Here is a 19121-nt window from a genome sequence, read left to right on the forward strand (position 1 = left end):
CGCGGTGACTACTTCTTCGCATCCATCATCCATGCAGCTAAAGTAAAATGACGTCACGTTAAAGCGGGTCGTCACAGAGTCTCATGCATATTAAATGAAGCAAACTTGCTGAGAGTGTTTTTCACCACCACGCAACACATGCGACGCGAGATTTATCGAAACTCCGAGCCATCGACTGACGATCATGTTTTTGACAATTAAAATCACGGCATATTCAACGACCTGGTTTAAACGATTGTTTAAAAATTAGCGGTCCGGCTCGATCATCATTACATTATATTTAGTGATTTGAAAAAAACAAAACACCCCTTTTGTCATCGCGATTTGTTTATGAGAATCATCGACGGAAAAGCAAATAAAACACTACAAGGGTCATGAAATTCTGCATGCAGCATTGTTAATATTTTAATAGTATGTTTTAATAAAATATAGGCCTAACGGGATAATTTTCATAGGCACTACAGTCCTAGCCTTTGTTTTTATTGTATTTAATAAATGGGCGCGTAGTGTAGCACTGACCATGTGACTTCATAAACTCTATTGATCGTCGGAGGTACGTACCGCTACTCTACAATACGGGAGTGACGATCACAAAGGATGCCGACCTGCTTAGTAAAACGCGACCAAGCTCACCACGTGGCTTTTATCAACTTGCTCCTTTTAGTTTTACACTTAACTGTGAATGATCGTTGGTAACTACGCTAGAGATTGATAGTACACAAAGGATGTCGACGTACATGCTTGGTGAAATGCGATCAAGCTGACGATGTGCTCCGACGTACTATTTTCACTATGAAAATGATACGTGTTTTTAAAATCTATTTAATTTTAAAAATAAAAAAAAAAAATCTTTAAAAAATAGGGGGGGGGGGCGTACGCCCCACACGCCCCCCGCTAGATCCGCCACTGCTGTACACAATTGGGAAAAATCAATTGTATTGTATGTGTACAAAATTTGGATCAACAAAGATAGTTCCAAATTATTGGAGTACAGTGTACAAAATTAAGGAGAATGTTGTAAAATAAGGGAGAAAACTAATTTAGGTACGCCCTTCCACTAGATCTCCAACTCACCCCAGTTGCTCTCGGTAGGGGTAACCAAACATTTACTTAGGGCAACTAAAAATGTAATTGGGCAACCAATTCAATTGAAATTTTTTTTAAACAATGTTTTGCAGTGTTTGTAGAACACAATATTACACCACGAGATCAGATATTTTATCATTTCGACTACCATAAAGCTTCGGCCAGAAATTGAGAGGGCAACCAAATCTCTCATAATTGCCCTCATAATTCTGCTAGGCTTGAGACAAAGTTACACTAGATACAGTATCTTTACAGTAAATTATTCATCTTGTAAAAATGTAATATTCTAATACATCAATATTTCATTTTTTTTATCTAGCACACCTTCTTAAAGGTCGGTGACCTATAAATATGTATGATGAATCTGTGGATGATATTCTACTCACATATCACATTTGAATGACTTTTGAGAATGCCAGATATTCATTGATCCATATTTATGCAAGAGGTTACAGATGTTAAAAAAGGTGTGTTAATCCAAAAATTATTAGTGGATAAACACCTCCATATATGGCTGCAATTTTTTAACACCACATTTTTTTTTAAATGTAACAAAAGTTGAAATTTTGTTTTGCAATACAAACATATCCAATTGCACACATTTTTTTAATTTATTGTTACACAATTTGTTTGTAATTTTAATCCTGCAACTTTTCAATGTATCCAGTATTTATTTATGTTTTTATTAATGTTTGTTTTCCTGCTTAATTTACACTATTTTTACTTCAAACATCAATTAACACTTGATACTAATATTTGCTTTTAATATGGTTTCTGATATTTAATTAAAAGATGTAGGCCGAGTACTCCAGATACTGCAGTAAATTAGAATCTTTATACATGATGATTTCTACTAAGCTCTGTCAAACTATTGTAGTTTTAAAAAAAAGTGTGATGTGTCCAAATATGGTAGTGATATACCAATATATGATAGTGATAATATAAAAATACTATCAAAATATGGTAGTGATACGACACAATCATGTCCATATATGGGCACATCACATTTTTTTTGTCACATAAAGCTTGATAGTATAGACAGAGCTTAAGAAGAACGTGAAGGCTTGATCTGGCGATAGTTAAAAACCTAGACCGTAAAGCGTCTATTCTAAACCTGGCAATATTCCATACTAATGTCGTTGCACATGGCCTTCTCAGAGGCTTAGCAGTAAATAACCAGACTATTAATGTAACTAATATTGAAATTTTGAATTAAACATTAAATCATCTGGCAATACGGTCATAAATTAGTAGACATATGCTTTTGTTGCTATGCATGATCTGCAGAGCTGTTACCCTATACGAGAATAATTTATAAAACCAGATGATATTGTTCATGTTCATACTGATTAAATCAGACAATTAGGAAGAAGAGTTTAGAGCATTAGGAAAAATTTGTTGAATATTACGATGAAGGATGTAACAAATTGGGGAGAATGCATGCAGACAGAATCAATGTGCATACTGTAAAAGATAGATAATTAGGGTGTGGAAAGTGATGAGAAATAGAGAAAATAGTGGTGTAAAAAATTAAGGAGATATACTGTACAAGAGAGAAGGGTAATGTGTACTGTACACAATTGGGGATTAAAGATGTAGACAACATTAAAGAGAATGGCACACTCTTAGTTACGTTTAGGAGGTGGAAGGAATAGACATTTTTGTGTTGCTATGCATCATTAAACATAAAGATCAATCAGTAACTAACATAGTATAGTGTCATAAATAATATATTAATATCATGCTATTCATTTTACATATATTTATTGAATTTTTGTTTAGGTTTATATTGTGGGATACTATTCGGTCCATAATCTCTTGTAGAAATAGTTCCACAACTAGATTTTAGAGAATTTTATGTTGCATTGTTTTTACTTTATTTACTTGTGTCTCAAGGCAACATTTCTATTTACAAATGTTGTGGAAATGATGATGGGTTCCACTGATAAAAAATAGTTTGTTTAAATGGACAAAATTTAAAGGGTTTTTTTTTTTATGTACAAAACAATTGCAGACTGAAGATGAATGGATGATGAAAAATATTATTTTAATCATAAAAATTGAATGTGTGTTCTAGGCATATTGTTGGATTAAAATATAATCGTTGCTAAGCAGTTAATAAGTCCCTGATGGCCTGTATTAGTGAGTGACTCATCCACATAATTTAGGCCTGGCTTACTGGAGTTCATTCATCAGATTATAGGGATCAAAGAAGCTGACAACCATACAACCAGGAGTGACATGATAGAAATTAACAACCCACCCCCTCTGGGGTATAAGCATGCGTTTAGCTGTATGATGACATGTGTGTGCTTTTCTGATTACAAAAATGTGACTGTCTTTGTAAATCATGTTTCTCAAGCTGGATTTTCTATTTTATACAAAAGACAAAATATAAATCAAGCCACAGGGATTGAATGTGGTAAACCAAATTTTATTTTTTCCCCACATAAATAATATTTGAATGACTAATTAATTCCAAAATACAAAGCAAATAAAATTCTTTCAATTCTTTCAAGTTAACTCTATACTGACCAAGTGCTTTAGTATCTAGCTATTTTCAATTCTCTAACAATTCCATTGTTAAAAATGCAAGCCAAGTTCTATCCCGCCACCTTTATTTCTGCCAAATTCCATACCTTGACTTTGGTTTAAATATAGCATTTTATCTTGGAATTTTCAACATAAAATAACTGTTTTTGTAAGCATCGCATATAATTTTTTGGAAAATGAACAAGCATGTTTATATATTTAACATAATCGCATGCATGAGTGGTCGTGCCAACGCTTTGAGACTCATGGGATTGCCACTTATAAGTTGCAACATGGATCTTAAATTGAATTTATAAGTTGTAAATGTCATTGAATTCTATGAAAGAGCTTCCGAGGCCTATTAATATATCAGTATACGACATTCAGCATGTAATGACATTATCTATAATTTAATATCTGCTTTTCTTCACACTATAAACGAAAGGCCTAGTTTTTCCTGTGTTTTGAGAAATTTAACACAACTTTTAGAAACGAGTTGTTAAAGCGTGTCAAACATGCTCTCCAAGAAATCTAGGATCTCTTGGGGTTACATGTCAAAGGTCATTAATTTTGTTCAGAATTATTTATTTATTGCTATTATTTTATGTATGTTGGCACAATCATGAATTACAAAGTGAAAATTAATAGGAGGGAGATATCGATATCCAATGAAGTAACTATAGTTACAGCATTAATTAAGTGTGTTCTTGCACAGACATTATGATGTACTTCCGCACTAGATTCCTCAACACAGTCTTGCCATGGCAGGGGTAGAACCAGAGGTAGTGTGACACCTACCCCCTCCTCCATTCCTACCATTTCTTGACAGTTATTTAACATGACACTCTGAACTACATTGATATTTTCATGTTACCACTCCACTGCTTAACAATTCTGGAGCTCATGCATGATGTTGCCCAACAACACAATATATTCACTAAAAAAACTTGGGGTGTAGACAACTGATTGCATATAATAAAAAAAACTTGAGAATAAGCGAAGAAAATAGATTGGACATGTGGTACGAATGGAGGATAGCTGCCATTGTATGACAGTATTAACATGGATTCAAGAAGGTAGGGGAAATGTTGGATGTCCAAAAACAACATGGAGATGGACGGTAGAAAAAGAAAAAGAGAGAGTAGAGAACAGAGTTGGGATGGAAACCATGAAAACCAGCCAAACCTGTTGCCAGAGACCAGGTGCGTTGGCGGAATAATCATTGCAGCCTTATGGACCAAAGGGATAGGTAGGTAGTTGTAGAAAAACCGAACCATACCCCTACTTACCAGCATAAGAGAATTCTCAGCATCTAAGACGACGCCATATAGCTTCACAAGATTTTCATGGTCCAGCGAGTGCATTATAGTTGCTTCCTTCAGAAAGTCAGATTCACCAGCTTCGAGGCGGTCCTTATTTAAACACTTGATCGCAACCTGGATCTAAAACAAATTTACACAACAAAATATTATTAATAATAGAAGAATCACTTATTACTAATGTAAAGATATACATTTTCCCCCAATTTTACAATTACTGTAAATAGTAGGGGATAAGGGGGAGTTTAAAATGCAGTTAATATCAAGTCAGAAATGGGTCTTCAGTGATTAAATAAAGTTGAACTGAATTGAATAGAAAATAATTGTTGAAACATATGTGCTTGAACGGAAAATGATTGGGGTGACGTGCAAAAAAACAATTGCAGTGTTTTTAAATCAATTAAATAGTGAAATATTTATAGCAAGTTGATACACTACTAATTTTTGTACACAGGTATTGGTAAATCATACAAATTCCAATTTTTCATTACTTGGAAGGCGATTGTGGTTTAGGTGTGAGAAATACACATTTCAACAGTTTTTGCATTCTTAAAATTCCATGTGGATTTGCTTGTATTATTTCCATATTCCTTTTCACATGAAACATTATACTCTGCAAATTATAGATGAAAATATAGTTGTTTCTCTCAGTAGCTTTGGGACAGTCAGTAGTACTGTAGCCTAGCAAAGTTGATATTTTTATAGGAAGAACACATGTACCATTCAGTACAGTTAATATTATATTACTTACAGTTGGTCTTTGATCAGAAATGTTTTATATGAACTTTATATAATATTCAGTGAGTATCGCATTTTAACTGGTTTGATGTAACCTTTGATAAAAAATATCATTACTCTTGATCACTTCAAATTAATTCCCAGGCATTATTATTTAGACACTCTACTCTTTTCCTAGGTGTGTTACATTGAAAGCTAAAACTATACATCACGGTGACAAGTTTAAGTTTTGTTTTGAAATTAAATCATTCATTTCATCAGTTAATAGTTTGTCAGATTTTTGTATTTTTGGCTGCAATTGCCTTCCATAGAAAGTTCAAAGAAATCTATTTGAAATGTTGTCTGCTTTAAGTTGAAGACTTCAACAGAAATCAGGTTACATAATTACTGTAAATCAGTTTCCTATCATTCAGTTTCCTTAAAATGTATAACTAATAAGATTATAGTATCTTAATTGCCTTAAAAGTCAATTCAATTTGTTTTGGATTTATCCTTACATAAAAGAAAATAATTAACATATTTTCTGATTTACTTTAGTAAGTGTTTTTCAAGGCTAGGCCTCCATAAGTTACAAGAGCACCCATGGAGATTCTCTTGCAGGGAAAAGGGCTGCAGGCATCAAGGTATTACAAAAGAAAATCCATGCTGTGGGTTCCTAACTGTAATAACTCACTGAGGCTTAGCTGAAACATATCAGTTGCATTGAAAGGATTAGAAAGAAGAAAGGCGCAGTTTTGTTATTTGAATTGTCAACCTCGAGTGACAGTGTAGAATGAGAAGATTATTTTAGCCTACACCCTGCACTTTTATTTCGTTTTCCTAGCGCGACAAATGCAAGTGGAGAAATGTTGGGATGGACCATATATAAGGGTCTGTTTCTTCGGAAAAACAAGATTAATAACCCTTGTTATTACTCCCAATTTCTTTGAAGAAGAAACGGGACAGATTTTCAATAACCGGTTAAATGGCAATGTGAAAATATCGGTTAGAAACACCCAAATGATTAGGGATTAGGATGCAAATTAACAGGAAAAAACTTTATAATTTTCCACTTAAATCACAAAAATACATAAAGACATACTCTCTTGCCATCTTCATCTGTCCAGATACCCTGCATAACCTTGCCAAACTCTCCTTTCCCCAGCTCACGGTGTAACTGGGTAATTGACTCCGATGGAATGATGTGTTTACCAACTCGGTTATTCTCGTACGTTGGTGATTTTGGCATTGGTAATCTGTTTTTTGAAACATCTCGTGAGAATTTCTGTAGAAAATAAAATTAAATTTTGAGCAATTATGTAATTGTGACTACAGTATTCTTCCAAACATGTATGTATAGTTACTGTATCTGATTAATTGTACACCTCAGTCAGTCATCAAACGACAGAAGATAAGACAACAGATTATTTAGGTGCACCAAAATGCTTAGTAGACGATCCTCCTATTGCAACTGGAACTTGGCTCATTTTAAAAAATAATTTAAAAAAAATTTAAGATGCTATTTTAAAGATAGCATGTTTACATGTACATCAAAATTATTCTTTTAAACAATAGAAAAGATACAATAATAATCAGTCCATATGATTGAAAAATTGTTTAAAAAGCAACATTTCTAGTAGTACGAGTAGGAGCAAATGAAAAAGTTCTGAAACATAAAATGGTGATTTGACTTAATTTAGGTCAACTCTTGCATGCTGTTCTCTGTTAGGTCAATTAAAACTTCCTTAATATTATTAGTGATTACCCCAGATAACTGATTATATAAGCCATTGCAATTTGTGACACACCACAAATCGTTCTACTGGCATCAGTGTTAATGTCATACTTATTTTAGCATGGAGGTATACCGCCATGATTTTAGAAATAATAAGAATTTGTCTTTTCTTCAGTAGAAAACAGGCTAAATATATCATGGAAAGATTTCTGTGATATTCAATATTTCGGTATCAAATTTTGTCCAGGTCAAAAACTAATGTGACTAACAAGTAATGCGATAAGTTTATTTGATCTTTTAGAATATAGTCAACAAGATTGTGAGATTAAAAAAAACTAAGTTATGTATACACAAATAAATCCCATTAATATTTATCAAATGATTACAGTCCCTTTAAATACATCTCCAATAAACTGTGAAATTAGATTTCTCAATACAAGGATAACAAAACAGAGTATTTATGTAAAGTCTATCACCTGAAGAATGTAAACACTGTATATTGGAGTCTCGTGGGTTTTACAAGACCCCCTTCATGGTTTAGCTTTGTATTTTGGATTTAGCTTGAAAGGTAGCAATACTATCATGACCTACCCCCTTGTGATAAATCATACACTTCCTAAAGAATACAGTGCCATGACAAGTCAGATTGGAATGTCACAAAATGTTGGAATGTCACATAGGATCTTTTCCTGTATTCATCTATTTCCCCATAGGAATAAATTAAAATAGAAAATACAATAACAATAAATATTGCCAAGGATTTGGTTTTTTTTAAAGGAAAACTGAGTTCAACTTCTGTTGATTTTAACTTAAACAGCAGCAGTTTTGTATGTGGGCTATTTTTATGGTACGTTTTTGACTTAATATCATTTTTAATTAATAATTAAACTGTCCAAAATTGTAATTGTGTTTCACAGGTAATAAACACTCACTTAAATTAAGTTGCCATAGTAAAATCGATTTAAAAAATGTCCAATTGTACAAATTCTTAATGTTTACACCTATTTTTGTATCACATCACAATTTTTTAGCTATTTATTGTAGCAGTACTTTCTTAATTGTCATGAGTCGTTCTATAAACTATACAGACTAATTATTACTGTAGTTTTTCAAGTCTATCAGTGGCAGTTTAAAACCTTCACTGGCTGCAAAATACTCGGCAAAAATAATAATAATTGTGTTACTGTACTTGCAGAAACAGAGTTAAATTTGTTTAGTTAATACAGTAATACAGATTGTTTTATACTAGATGTGATTACAGAATACTCTACATTTTTTTTACAGTATACAGTAGGTGGTAGAAAGAAGCTATTTTATGCATACATACAGTACAGTAGGCTACTTACAGTACTATGGTGGTAGATTTTATTTCATACAGTAGGATTGTATTGCATTTTTATTTAGGATCTTTTCCCACATTTGATCACTCATTTCTAAAGGTCATTGACCTGTATCAATATCTTGTGTAGAAACAATGTTTGTTGATACTTTGTACCAATACAATGGTGACTGATGACCATTTGACCAAACCTGATAAAAGGCCAAACTATTAGAATGTAACTACAGTATATTTAACCAATGGCTGGTGACAGATCTACTGGCCTTCCCTGTGGCAAGAAAATAACTGATTACTGTATGTGTATCCATGGTTTCTAGTTGCCTGATCAAACTTAATATTTTTCAAAATATAATTATTGCATTGTTGCATTTAATTACTAAATTTATTACCAAAAACCTTAATTTAACATAATTAAAAAAATAGTTGGATCAAGGTCAACGGCAGTCAATCAAATATTCAATATTTTTATAAGCTACACAGGAATAACCAGTTAAATTCAAACCCCAACAGTTATTATCAATTTTTTTGCAGCAAAAACATGAACATTGATTTTAATAATGAAATACAAAATGTGGACATACTGTAGCATAATACACTACAATGACATTTCTTAAACAAGATGAATTTGATCAAATTATGCTATTTTTACTAGTTTCAGTAAAAAATAATTGATTGTTTTATCATTCAAAGGTGAGAATTCTAGAACATTCTATTGCCATAAAAGGTGGGAATTTATTCATTTTCCAAAATAGTGTGTACCCTCTAACCTATTGTCACTAACCTCCAGGAGAACCATAGATCAACATGATTACTCCATGAAAATCGTCATAGTCAATCAAAGGTTAAAGTTTATTCTTCAGAAACACCTTTTCAGCAACTTCATTTTAAATATTGAAAATGTTACAGTGGGTAAAAACAATTCAATTCAAAGCCAACTGAATGAATGTGAAATTATGATACTGTACCTTTAAAGCAAAAGGTATAGTAATATGTTCAATTCAATGATTAAATAAAAGACAAATTTCAATTGTATAATTTTTTTCTGTCCTTAATCAGTTTGGTGTGACATGTTTTTCATTTACCTACTACTTCCTAAACAACTTTGTAAATAATTTGATTTCAGGATTGAACCATGGACCCTGGGATTGGAAGGCAAGGACGTTTACCACCAAATTACAGCTCCACTTCTGATTATTTTACTGTATTTGTATCTGTTATAGCCTCACGGAAGAACATCCATTATTGGCTGATTTTTTTTTGCATGCAGCAGAAATGAACCAACATACAAACTTTTGTATCATTGCTATTTATTTATCTTCACTTTATCTTGTATCTTATTTCATTTTTCAACTTAGCTCAACCAAAGGAAACAGTCTCTCAAAATCCATTGTATTGAATACTTTCAGACATATTTTATACAGTATAAACATTTTAAGTACACTCTTATGTATTGTGGTCAAAAACAGTTAGCTTTGGTCAAACATAACAGTGTCCACTTTCAGGAAAAACATCTTGTGTGATGACAAATTTTAGGTCAGATCATAATAAGAGGTCAGAGTGGCCACTTACAAGTCATCAAACAACTCCTTTAAGGACTTTCTCAGGTAACCATCAATTCAAGGTAAATAAAGAAAATTTATGACAAGGATGTTAAAGTTTTATCATGGTGTGTGTTCATAGTTTAGTGATAAGATACAGTGCTGTTGCTACTGGAAGGAATGCTGGTTAAAAATAAACTTGGCCTGTTGAATTTGATACTTCAGGACATTATTTCACTTTTGCTATGCAAACATAAGAGAAAAACGTTTGATTACTGTACTGTATATACAGTATGTAATTATTCTAAGTATAAAGCAAGGTGGGATGGGCTTCGAATTCCTAAAGCGTAGTTCTCACTAGGACACAATGCAAATCAGCGACGTATTGATGCAAAGTGCTATATATTGCGTAATCACAAGTGGGAACAGACAACTCAACAGTGCTGCAAACAGCGGGAAATTAAATCAGTTTGATTTCATGCAACACGCATGGACACTGGAAAACACATACAGTAGTACAGCGCGTAACCAAGTACGGAAGGTGAACCAGGTCAAAGTCTAAGGCAACTAACGTGGACGCGTAATAAGCATGTTTAATTTCACGCAGACGGAGGCAAACACAATTATTGAAAGGGCATTAAATTGTTATATTGCATAGGTTGTTACACGTTGCGTCGCTAGTGTGAAACACGCGTTACAGTACTTGAAAGTTAAGTACTGTAGGCCTACTACTGCACAGTCTATTTACAATCATTTTTCTTGAGAAAAAGAGGATCAGTGCTTGATACTAATAATACCTGACCGTTACACTGCTCAGATATTATAAAGTTTACAAAATTTTTTTAATAATAATAATTTCACCTTTTTAATTTTTCCAAAAGCCCCTTTTGGGAACTCTTTGTGGTAACATTTCTTGAGTCTTCTAATCTCTGGTTTGGTCATCCCAATCTCGGTAAGGTCATCGTCCTCAACAAACTTGAACTGCTGCGGACTTGTGACGCGCATTTTTCCCGTGAAATCATTGTAGTAATGGTCGAGCTCGGACTCCACCAGAAAGTCGTATAGATCCTTAATTTGGGTCATGTTTTCTTATCGTTTTAGTCAATCTGAAATCTCATTGTAAGATCTGAAAGATAAGAAAATATTCTGGTAAATATCACAATAATGTATATTTTCATAACATGAAACAATTCTTATTATCAAACCAATTACGATGAACATTTACAATCATATATTTTTTTTTTTTTAAATGTGACCTAATAATAGGTACTGTACTGTACAATGATAAAATGGAGAAAGGGGTCTTACCATCTCAAATCATTTCATTTATTTATTTAACAAAAAAACAACAATAAAAACCAGTCATAAAAAACAAAAGCGACCTAAGACACTGTGAATCAATGAGTCAAATTTACAACAACCAACATCATCTTGGATTACAGTACTGTATATTGTAAATTTCGACAAATTTATTTTATTTTATGATAATGCAATAAAAAGATGTTTAGAATAAACAAAACACAATAAAGATGATCAATGTGAATTGTAAGTGATAGATTAGAAACAAATTAAGTCAACAGCAGGAAAGATAATACCATACTGCACATGCATAATGATATCTTAAGAATTATGAGATACAGTACTGTAATAGGTGATAATAATCATATCTTCAATTCCATAAATTAACATTAAATTATTTCACACCCTACATTACATCTACAGTAACAACATATTCATTATATTCATTTATATTTTTTAGGCATGAAGTGATTTCTAAATTTTATAAGAATTAATAAACAATAAATTATGTTTTTGCTTTTTGATGCAATTTAAAGATTATAAATTACCAAAATTTGCACTATCCTGACATACAAATGAAAGCCTATTTTTTATTTATATTTAATAGAAATACTGTATTATAACTAAGTGTATACAGTATAGTTATCATATTAGGCCTGTTTTATTTCTAAAAAGTCGAATAATGTCTAATAATAAATAAAAATAGAAATCAGGACAAGACCATCAGTCTTGGAGGGGTGCAATTACTTTTTGAGTTTATGTTCTCCACTGGAAATTGGAATGGAAAAGGCCTATGTCGGTTTATTCAGGTAAAATAGGCAGGAATTATATGCTTTAAGGTAATACTACATACAAAAAGGGAAAAAGAAATTGAACTGTATGCAAAATAATCATAAAACTTCTAATATTTTAAATATATTTTATTATCACTAATCCACATTTCAACAATGTATTAGGTCTACTACAGTATTACATCATCACTCAAAAATACCAGAGAATTTTGCAATGTCAATTACGTACTTAAGATTAAAATCTTAAATGGGATTAAACTTCACGTTTTAAGTGAAATCACACTCGTTTCTAGGGCAAACCAACACATGCATCAGATTCCTTACCCAGCATGCAAAGACAGAATCATCGTTGGAAATGTATGCATTAAAATTACAAGGCACCAGTCTATATGACTTTATTTATGTCAGCTATAAATAATGTTTAATTCTATATACAGATTTTATCAATGGAACAGATCTTAAAGCAAAAATACAGTTAGAACCTCTATTAGGGGCTATCTTAGGGACCCAAAAATGTCCCTTAATAGGGGTGACCTCTAAATAGAGGTTGGACATACTGTAGTGTTAAAACTATATTCATTCATTTGTTTCAAAAGTGTCGTTTATACTGTAGGGGTGTCCCCTGAATAGAAGTTGGCGGTAGTTTTAAAACATTACAGTTCTTCATCTGTCCTCTGAATAGGAATGTCCCCTTAAAAGAGGTTGGCCATAGGGTTAAAACATGTATCCCCTCATTTGTGTCATGGCAAAGTGTTAAAACATTAAACTGTATTCCTTCATCTGTCCTCTGAATAGGGATGTCCTCCTACTAATAGAAGTTGTCGGTAGTTTTAAAACATTACAGTATATTTCTTCATCTGTCCTCTGAATACGAATGTCCCCTTAAAAGAGGTTGGCCGTAGGGTTAAAACATGCATCACCTCATTCATTGTCATTGTCATGGGAAAGTGGTCTTTTAATAGGTGTGTCCTCTCATCTATTTTTATGGGAAAATTTCCCAAAGGGGAGACTCGTCTACCTTGTAGTGCTGTACAGTACTAATCAGTGTAAGCCTACAAGGTATTCCTGTAAAGAAACCCACTTCCAAATTTTCTTGGTAAAAACAGATTAGGTAAATTGCCAAATTCCACACTAAACAGTTTACAATTCTTAGATTTCAAAGTTTGTGGTGATAATGATAAATAAATTCTATTAAATATTTGTAATTATTACAAAGAATTTGATGTAAGATAAGATCAACAAATAGATTGTAAACATTCCTTATCTATGAATCACAGATCTATAATTTATTTAATTAATGGAGTCACAGATGTTTATAGTGTTTCTTTACTGGTGTGTTACAATAGGCATTGATTAGGGATACAGTGTGCAATTGTTCATTAAGAATTCTGAAGTCTTAAAATCCATTGTGTAAATACAGTTTATAGTTGCGAAGTCCAGTAGAAAGGTAGCTACAGTAGGGTAACCCAATGGTATTGACTGATACCTCGAAACACTGTAATAAATGAAGATGTACAGTACGTCCCATATAACTTTATACACACACTGTAATAAGTCGATGTTCTGTTCTGAACTTGGCCCTGTATTTTTATTGATGGCAGAATAAAGAATTAGAAAGTTTATGTATTGTATAAACATACAGCAAGCTTACACATACTGTACATGGCATGCACAGCTCCTGAAATTACATCATAAAGGAGAATCTAAACCCATGTCGGCCATTACGTGTCAAATCAACCAGATTTATAAAAAGTTTCCACCTTTTCCGACTCGGATTTTGACGAAACTATTGAACGAAATATAACCCACTATATGTGAAAAACCAACCCATCAAAAAATTAGCCATATATGATACTGCATGTACAGTACTGTAGTTTCGGAGATATTGACGCCACCACTTTTGTTTAAGCATACTCTGTACGTACATTATTTATAAACTGATTGTACCCTTGAACAATTTTAAGTAAGAGCACACAGCATCTTTTTTGTTTCAACCAGTAGTATGTCACACATCTATTATTAAATATCATAACACATAGCATGGGCTTGAATCATTTGTAAGGATATAATGAATTAGAACCACCCCCGGCCCCCTCCCCCCCCCCCCCACCCCTTCCCAGAAAAAAAAAATATACAGAAACATTTAAATGCTAAACTAATTTCAGCATTTTATTTCAAAAAGACTGCCTAAATGATCATATACCTGGCTTACTCAAGGACACAAGTCAATTTCCACAGAATGAATAGACACAAATATCATATCTTCCGATTTAATTGCGGTCTTTCCATGAATTTTTGGTAAGAATTGGCACAGCATGATGCCATATAAGGTTCTTTTAAAACGTTGGCACGTAGAGGAGCATGTAGCTTAATTTGATTAACTAACACATGTTTACATATGAACGGTCTTATTAAGCAATGTCGACAACATCTTTATTTCATTTACGTAATAAAGCAATTTGTAATAAGGTTTCTCAAATTACTGTAGAATATGTAAATTAGGTACTGCAGATAAATGGACGATACTACTGTAATGCAGACTTACTACACATGAAGATATCATAAATAAATAAATAAATAAATAAATAAATATGGATTGGCGACAAGCTTGATTTAATATGGAAATTCTAATTATTATTATATTACAAATATTACTTTCATTTTCAACAGCATACTGTACACTACAGTATAACACCATTAACAAAGGGGACACTTTACCTTGATACGGTACAGTATGTTTTAAGTTATGTATTAAATATACCCTACTATATTTCAGGGGACACCCTTTAGTAAAAGGATATTTTCCTTTGAAACGAACAAGGGACATGAGTATGTTTTAAAGACTATTGCCAACCTCTATTCAGGGGACAACAACTGTAACTGAAGTGGACACTTTGCTTCCCTGGAGTTGTCCCCTTAATGCCAGCAGTTCTACACTTTATACTGATATTTCTAGTAAAACTCTGAATTTGCAGCTTTTATAGAATCAAATCTTTCCAAATAATTACTATGCAAAAATTTATGCATTCAAACAACTCTATCAGTATCACGATCAATCATTGAACAACTGAACAGCAGCAAATGAGAATTTCTTTTTACATAACAAATCTATTCTTAATCCTCCTAAAGCTACTAGGATAGATTTTTGTTATAGATTGAAATTTGTGAATTGTTTGCAATTGATTTTTGTCGTAAATGGCTAATCCTGTTTACTTTCAGAGCAAAATAATTATATTTCTTTAAAAATTAGAAAAAAGAGAATTCAGTACAGGCGGTATTCTCATCTTTTTTTTAAATCAGTATTAAAATACCTGACAAAAGAAATAAAAAGAATCAGTCTTACTCTTAAGTTAAACTGTAAGTAGTTCAGAAATAAATACACAAGAAAAATGCATTGTTTAAGATTGTCACAAAGGATACTGTAGGAAGAGTAGTGTAAAGGCGAGTCACACCACAAACATTATGAATAATACCAGTAAAAAAATATTCAACTAATCATAGCATAAATTCAATAAACATCCAATTGTACAGCCCCAATTGTAGACGAATTTGTCCATAAAGGCCACCCATCACAAATGAATAATGAGATAATTATGCCATGGACACAGTAGATTAATTACTCCATTAAGATGCTTACAGATCACCTTAGAAAAACAATTTATTAAAATAATCAATCATGAATAGCACTGTAGAAATTTCACTGACTAAAAATAGAAATTTACATAAACACTATGTTGTGTAAGAGTATAACTAAAATTGATGTACATGTAAAGCATTTATTATTCTACTACCTGAAATAATTTTCTATTCATGTGAATCAAAAGCTTTGACTAATTCGCATGCGTAATAATATTTTCATACTGCGACATGAACGAAATGCAGATAACAGGCTTTAAGGTTCTTTTTTATCATTTTTGAAACTACTGTAAGAAACAACTTGTAAATACTGTTTTCTAGTACAAGAAATTGCATGTTTTAAACAATGATTCTGTGTATAACTTACTAATAGAACTTGAAGAATCCCTTGACACCAATATGGTATTTAATTAAGGGATCACAGCGAAAGAGGTGTATAACATGTACAGTAACTACTAGTACTGCACAGGCATCACCTATATTCTGAGGAAATCCCTTAAAATGGACCTGAAATGGATTTTCGATTTTTTTCATTTTAGAATGATGTTTTGGGGGCTATTAGGTGTTGCTAGAATGTATATTGTTACAAAATATAAATTGGCCCTTTTGGGGAAAGCCCCATTTGAAAATCAAAAAAATTTGCGGGTGACGTCACTTTGCGAATATATTCCTATCCCTCCAATGGAAAATTTGCAGTTTTTTGGCTATAACTCTTAAAATCTATGGAGTATTTTCTAAAAAATGCTTGTGCATTTGCAGAAACGTATTTAGAATTTTTTTAGATAAAATTATTACCGTATAAACGGTTATTCATCGAGTAAATGACGATTTAAAATCTTAAAATCAACGGTTTTTTTCTGGCAATACCGAAGTTGGCCTGGCAACGTTGTCCGGGATACAGCTCCGTGCGCAATGATGCGTATCCATATTTTCCGTTCGTGTATTTTGTATATCGTTCGTAATTTATACTGCTAAAATGTGTTAGTTTCTTTAGTTTTTAGTTTAGCAGAATTAAATTAGTAATATGAGATGATAATTTATTTGTCACGAATCAGGCAGTTCGAAAACGAATTTTATTCATATTTTACTTTGGCTTGACAATGAGCGAAGCAAGTTGTTGATATCGCTTTGGTCCTTGGATGCACATGAAACGGAGCCTCGCCGCATGATGTGGGTGGTGGATCGACTCCGCGCGCTGGATTGAGGGGCCTAGGCTTAGTAAAGGTTTGGGAGGTAGGCCTTCTAAATTCGGGTTTTAGAACAAACGAAGTACATTTTAGGGACCTATATTTCAACAACATTAGGTATTGAATAAATTAGTATTAGTGTCAACGCTTCGCGTATCTTTCCAGGCCGTCGATCATTCACTGACTATCGGGCGGCATATACACGCTCTCGATATCATCGTGTGTATATGTGTATGTGACGTCGTGAATATAGAGGCTTCCGACGGCCGTTAAAATAGAATATTGCAATGGCGTGGGTAATTTTCACTAATTTACCATGGTATCTTAAAATTTCGTTTTTACTCAAAATACTATACATTTTATTTTTATTTGTATGGGTTTGTGTTAATTTGATACATTTAAATAACATGTGTGAATTTCTTGAAAATCAAAATTCCATTTCAGGTCCATTTTAAAGGAGACAATTTATTGGGTCCTGAAAAGGTGTTCCATAATGTTATCAGTGTGGTTTTGTACAGTAAATTACTTTTCATTTCTTTACAGATCAATACAACATTAAAACTAACCTACATTCCTTTATCCTTAAAAACAGGTCACAGACTAAAATAATATTATTCAATTCAATAACAACTGCAATGGTGGAAAGGCCAATTAAATTTATTTGAAATAACATTGAAATCACACTTTGATATCAAATTATCATAATGCCTTGCAACAAACATTTACCATCAAGGTCGTATACAATTTACTGTAACCTAGTATGTATTAAACACTGAAAATTGATAATTCACAGTTTGTAAATGATTTTAAACTGAAATTGTTGCCTTTTACTACATTCCCTGGAAAATAATTACAAGATTCTTCTTCATGCTGTTGGTAAACTTTTGTAGTGTTTAGACGCCATACGTCCACTGGTACTCGGTGAGAGAGCGAACGACAAAATACCTCGAACAAATTTGGCAGTCGCCATGCCAGTTGACTTTCATGTGCGCATCATAATGTCTATATCATACTGTAGCGTAAGTAGTCAATGGGCATATAAAAAATGACGTCAAATGGTATCAGTTGAGACAGAATCGACGTGCAAATCAAAAAAATCCCTATTATTGCGAGGGAACCAAATCATAAAATTTGTTTAGAATGTGCATTTTTTTTTATTCTGCGAGCATGATTGTACCAATACACATTTCTTTTCAAACATATATTCTTTCCTTCTAAAACATTTATAATTTCAGTACAGCCAGACTAAAAACTGTTCTTTTTCAATATTTTAACTCGTAAAATATTCTAACCATACATAAATTTTTTATTTATTTTTTTTTTTTTTACAATTTCATTTTGTAATACTGTATTGTAATCTATATTACATGTGAAAAAGAAACTAGAGCCACAGATAAGTAAATCTAATTGGTTGGATAACTTTAATTGGATACTGTACTCTCAAAGTACCACCCACTCTTCACTCAAGTTCTACTGTAATCCCTTTAGGAAATTCAGATGTTGAAACATAATATTTCCATTTATGAAAGTGAAATTTAGAAGGCATAACATCCATAGATCACATGACTTGTAAAGATAACAACAAACTTCTGGTTTAAAAGACCACCTACTGTACACTCAGGTGCAGGATTGGCTGTGGCATAAAAAATAACACTCTCCTACTGTAGAACATCCAATAATGCCCTCAGTTTTGTTTCTGATATTATAGTACAGTATAGTAGTAAAGTAGTATTCCAAAAATGATAATACAGAGGTCCACTACAGGGAATAATTTCGCCAGTGTAGCATAGCAAAAAGCTATACAAAACAACCTTTTTGCTACACATTTCTACAATTGTGTAGCAAAAAATACAATACAAAACTATGTTTCTTGACTAAAAAATCAGTTTGATTAGCAATTTTGCTAAACAAAATTTTCAAATGAAATTTTTCCATGCACTAT

At 32.5% G+C, this 19121-nt stretch overlaps 1 protein-coding gene across 2 annotated transcripts in view; it reads right to left on the reverse strand.

Annotated features, from left to right (window-relative positions):
- Nucleotides 1-19121, reverse strand: part of LOC140045161 (uncharacterized) — a 57792-nt gene that overhangs the window by 22332 nt on the left and 16339 nt on the right. For both annotated transcript variants that reach the window (XM_072089938.1, XM_072089939.1), the window contains exons 2-4: nt 11128-11392; nt 6757-6939; nt 4908-5060 (exon numbers count right to left, since the gene is read on the reverse strand). In XM_072089938.1, the coding sequence (XP_071946039.1) occupies nt 4908-5060; nt 6757-6939; nt 11128-11349 (558 nt within the window). In that variant the 5' untranslated portion in view covers nt 11350-11392. The remainder of the gene's footprint in view (nt 1-4907; nt 5061-6756; nt 6940-11127; nt 11393-19121) is intronic.

Source organism: Antedon mediterranea, chromosome 3, assembly GCF_964355755.1.
Source record: "Antedon mediterranea chromosome 3, ecAntMedi1.1, whole genome shotgun sequence".
Classification (NCBI taxonomy): domain Eukaryota; kingdom Metazoa; phylum Echinodermata; class Crinoidea; order Comatulida; family Antedonidae; genus Antedon; species Antedon mediterranea.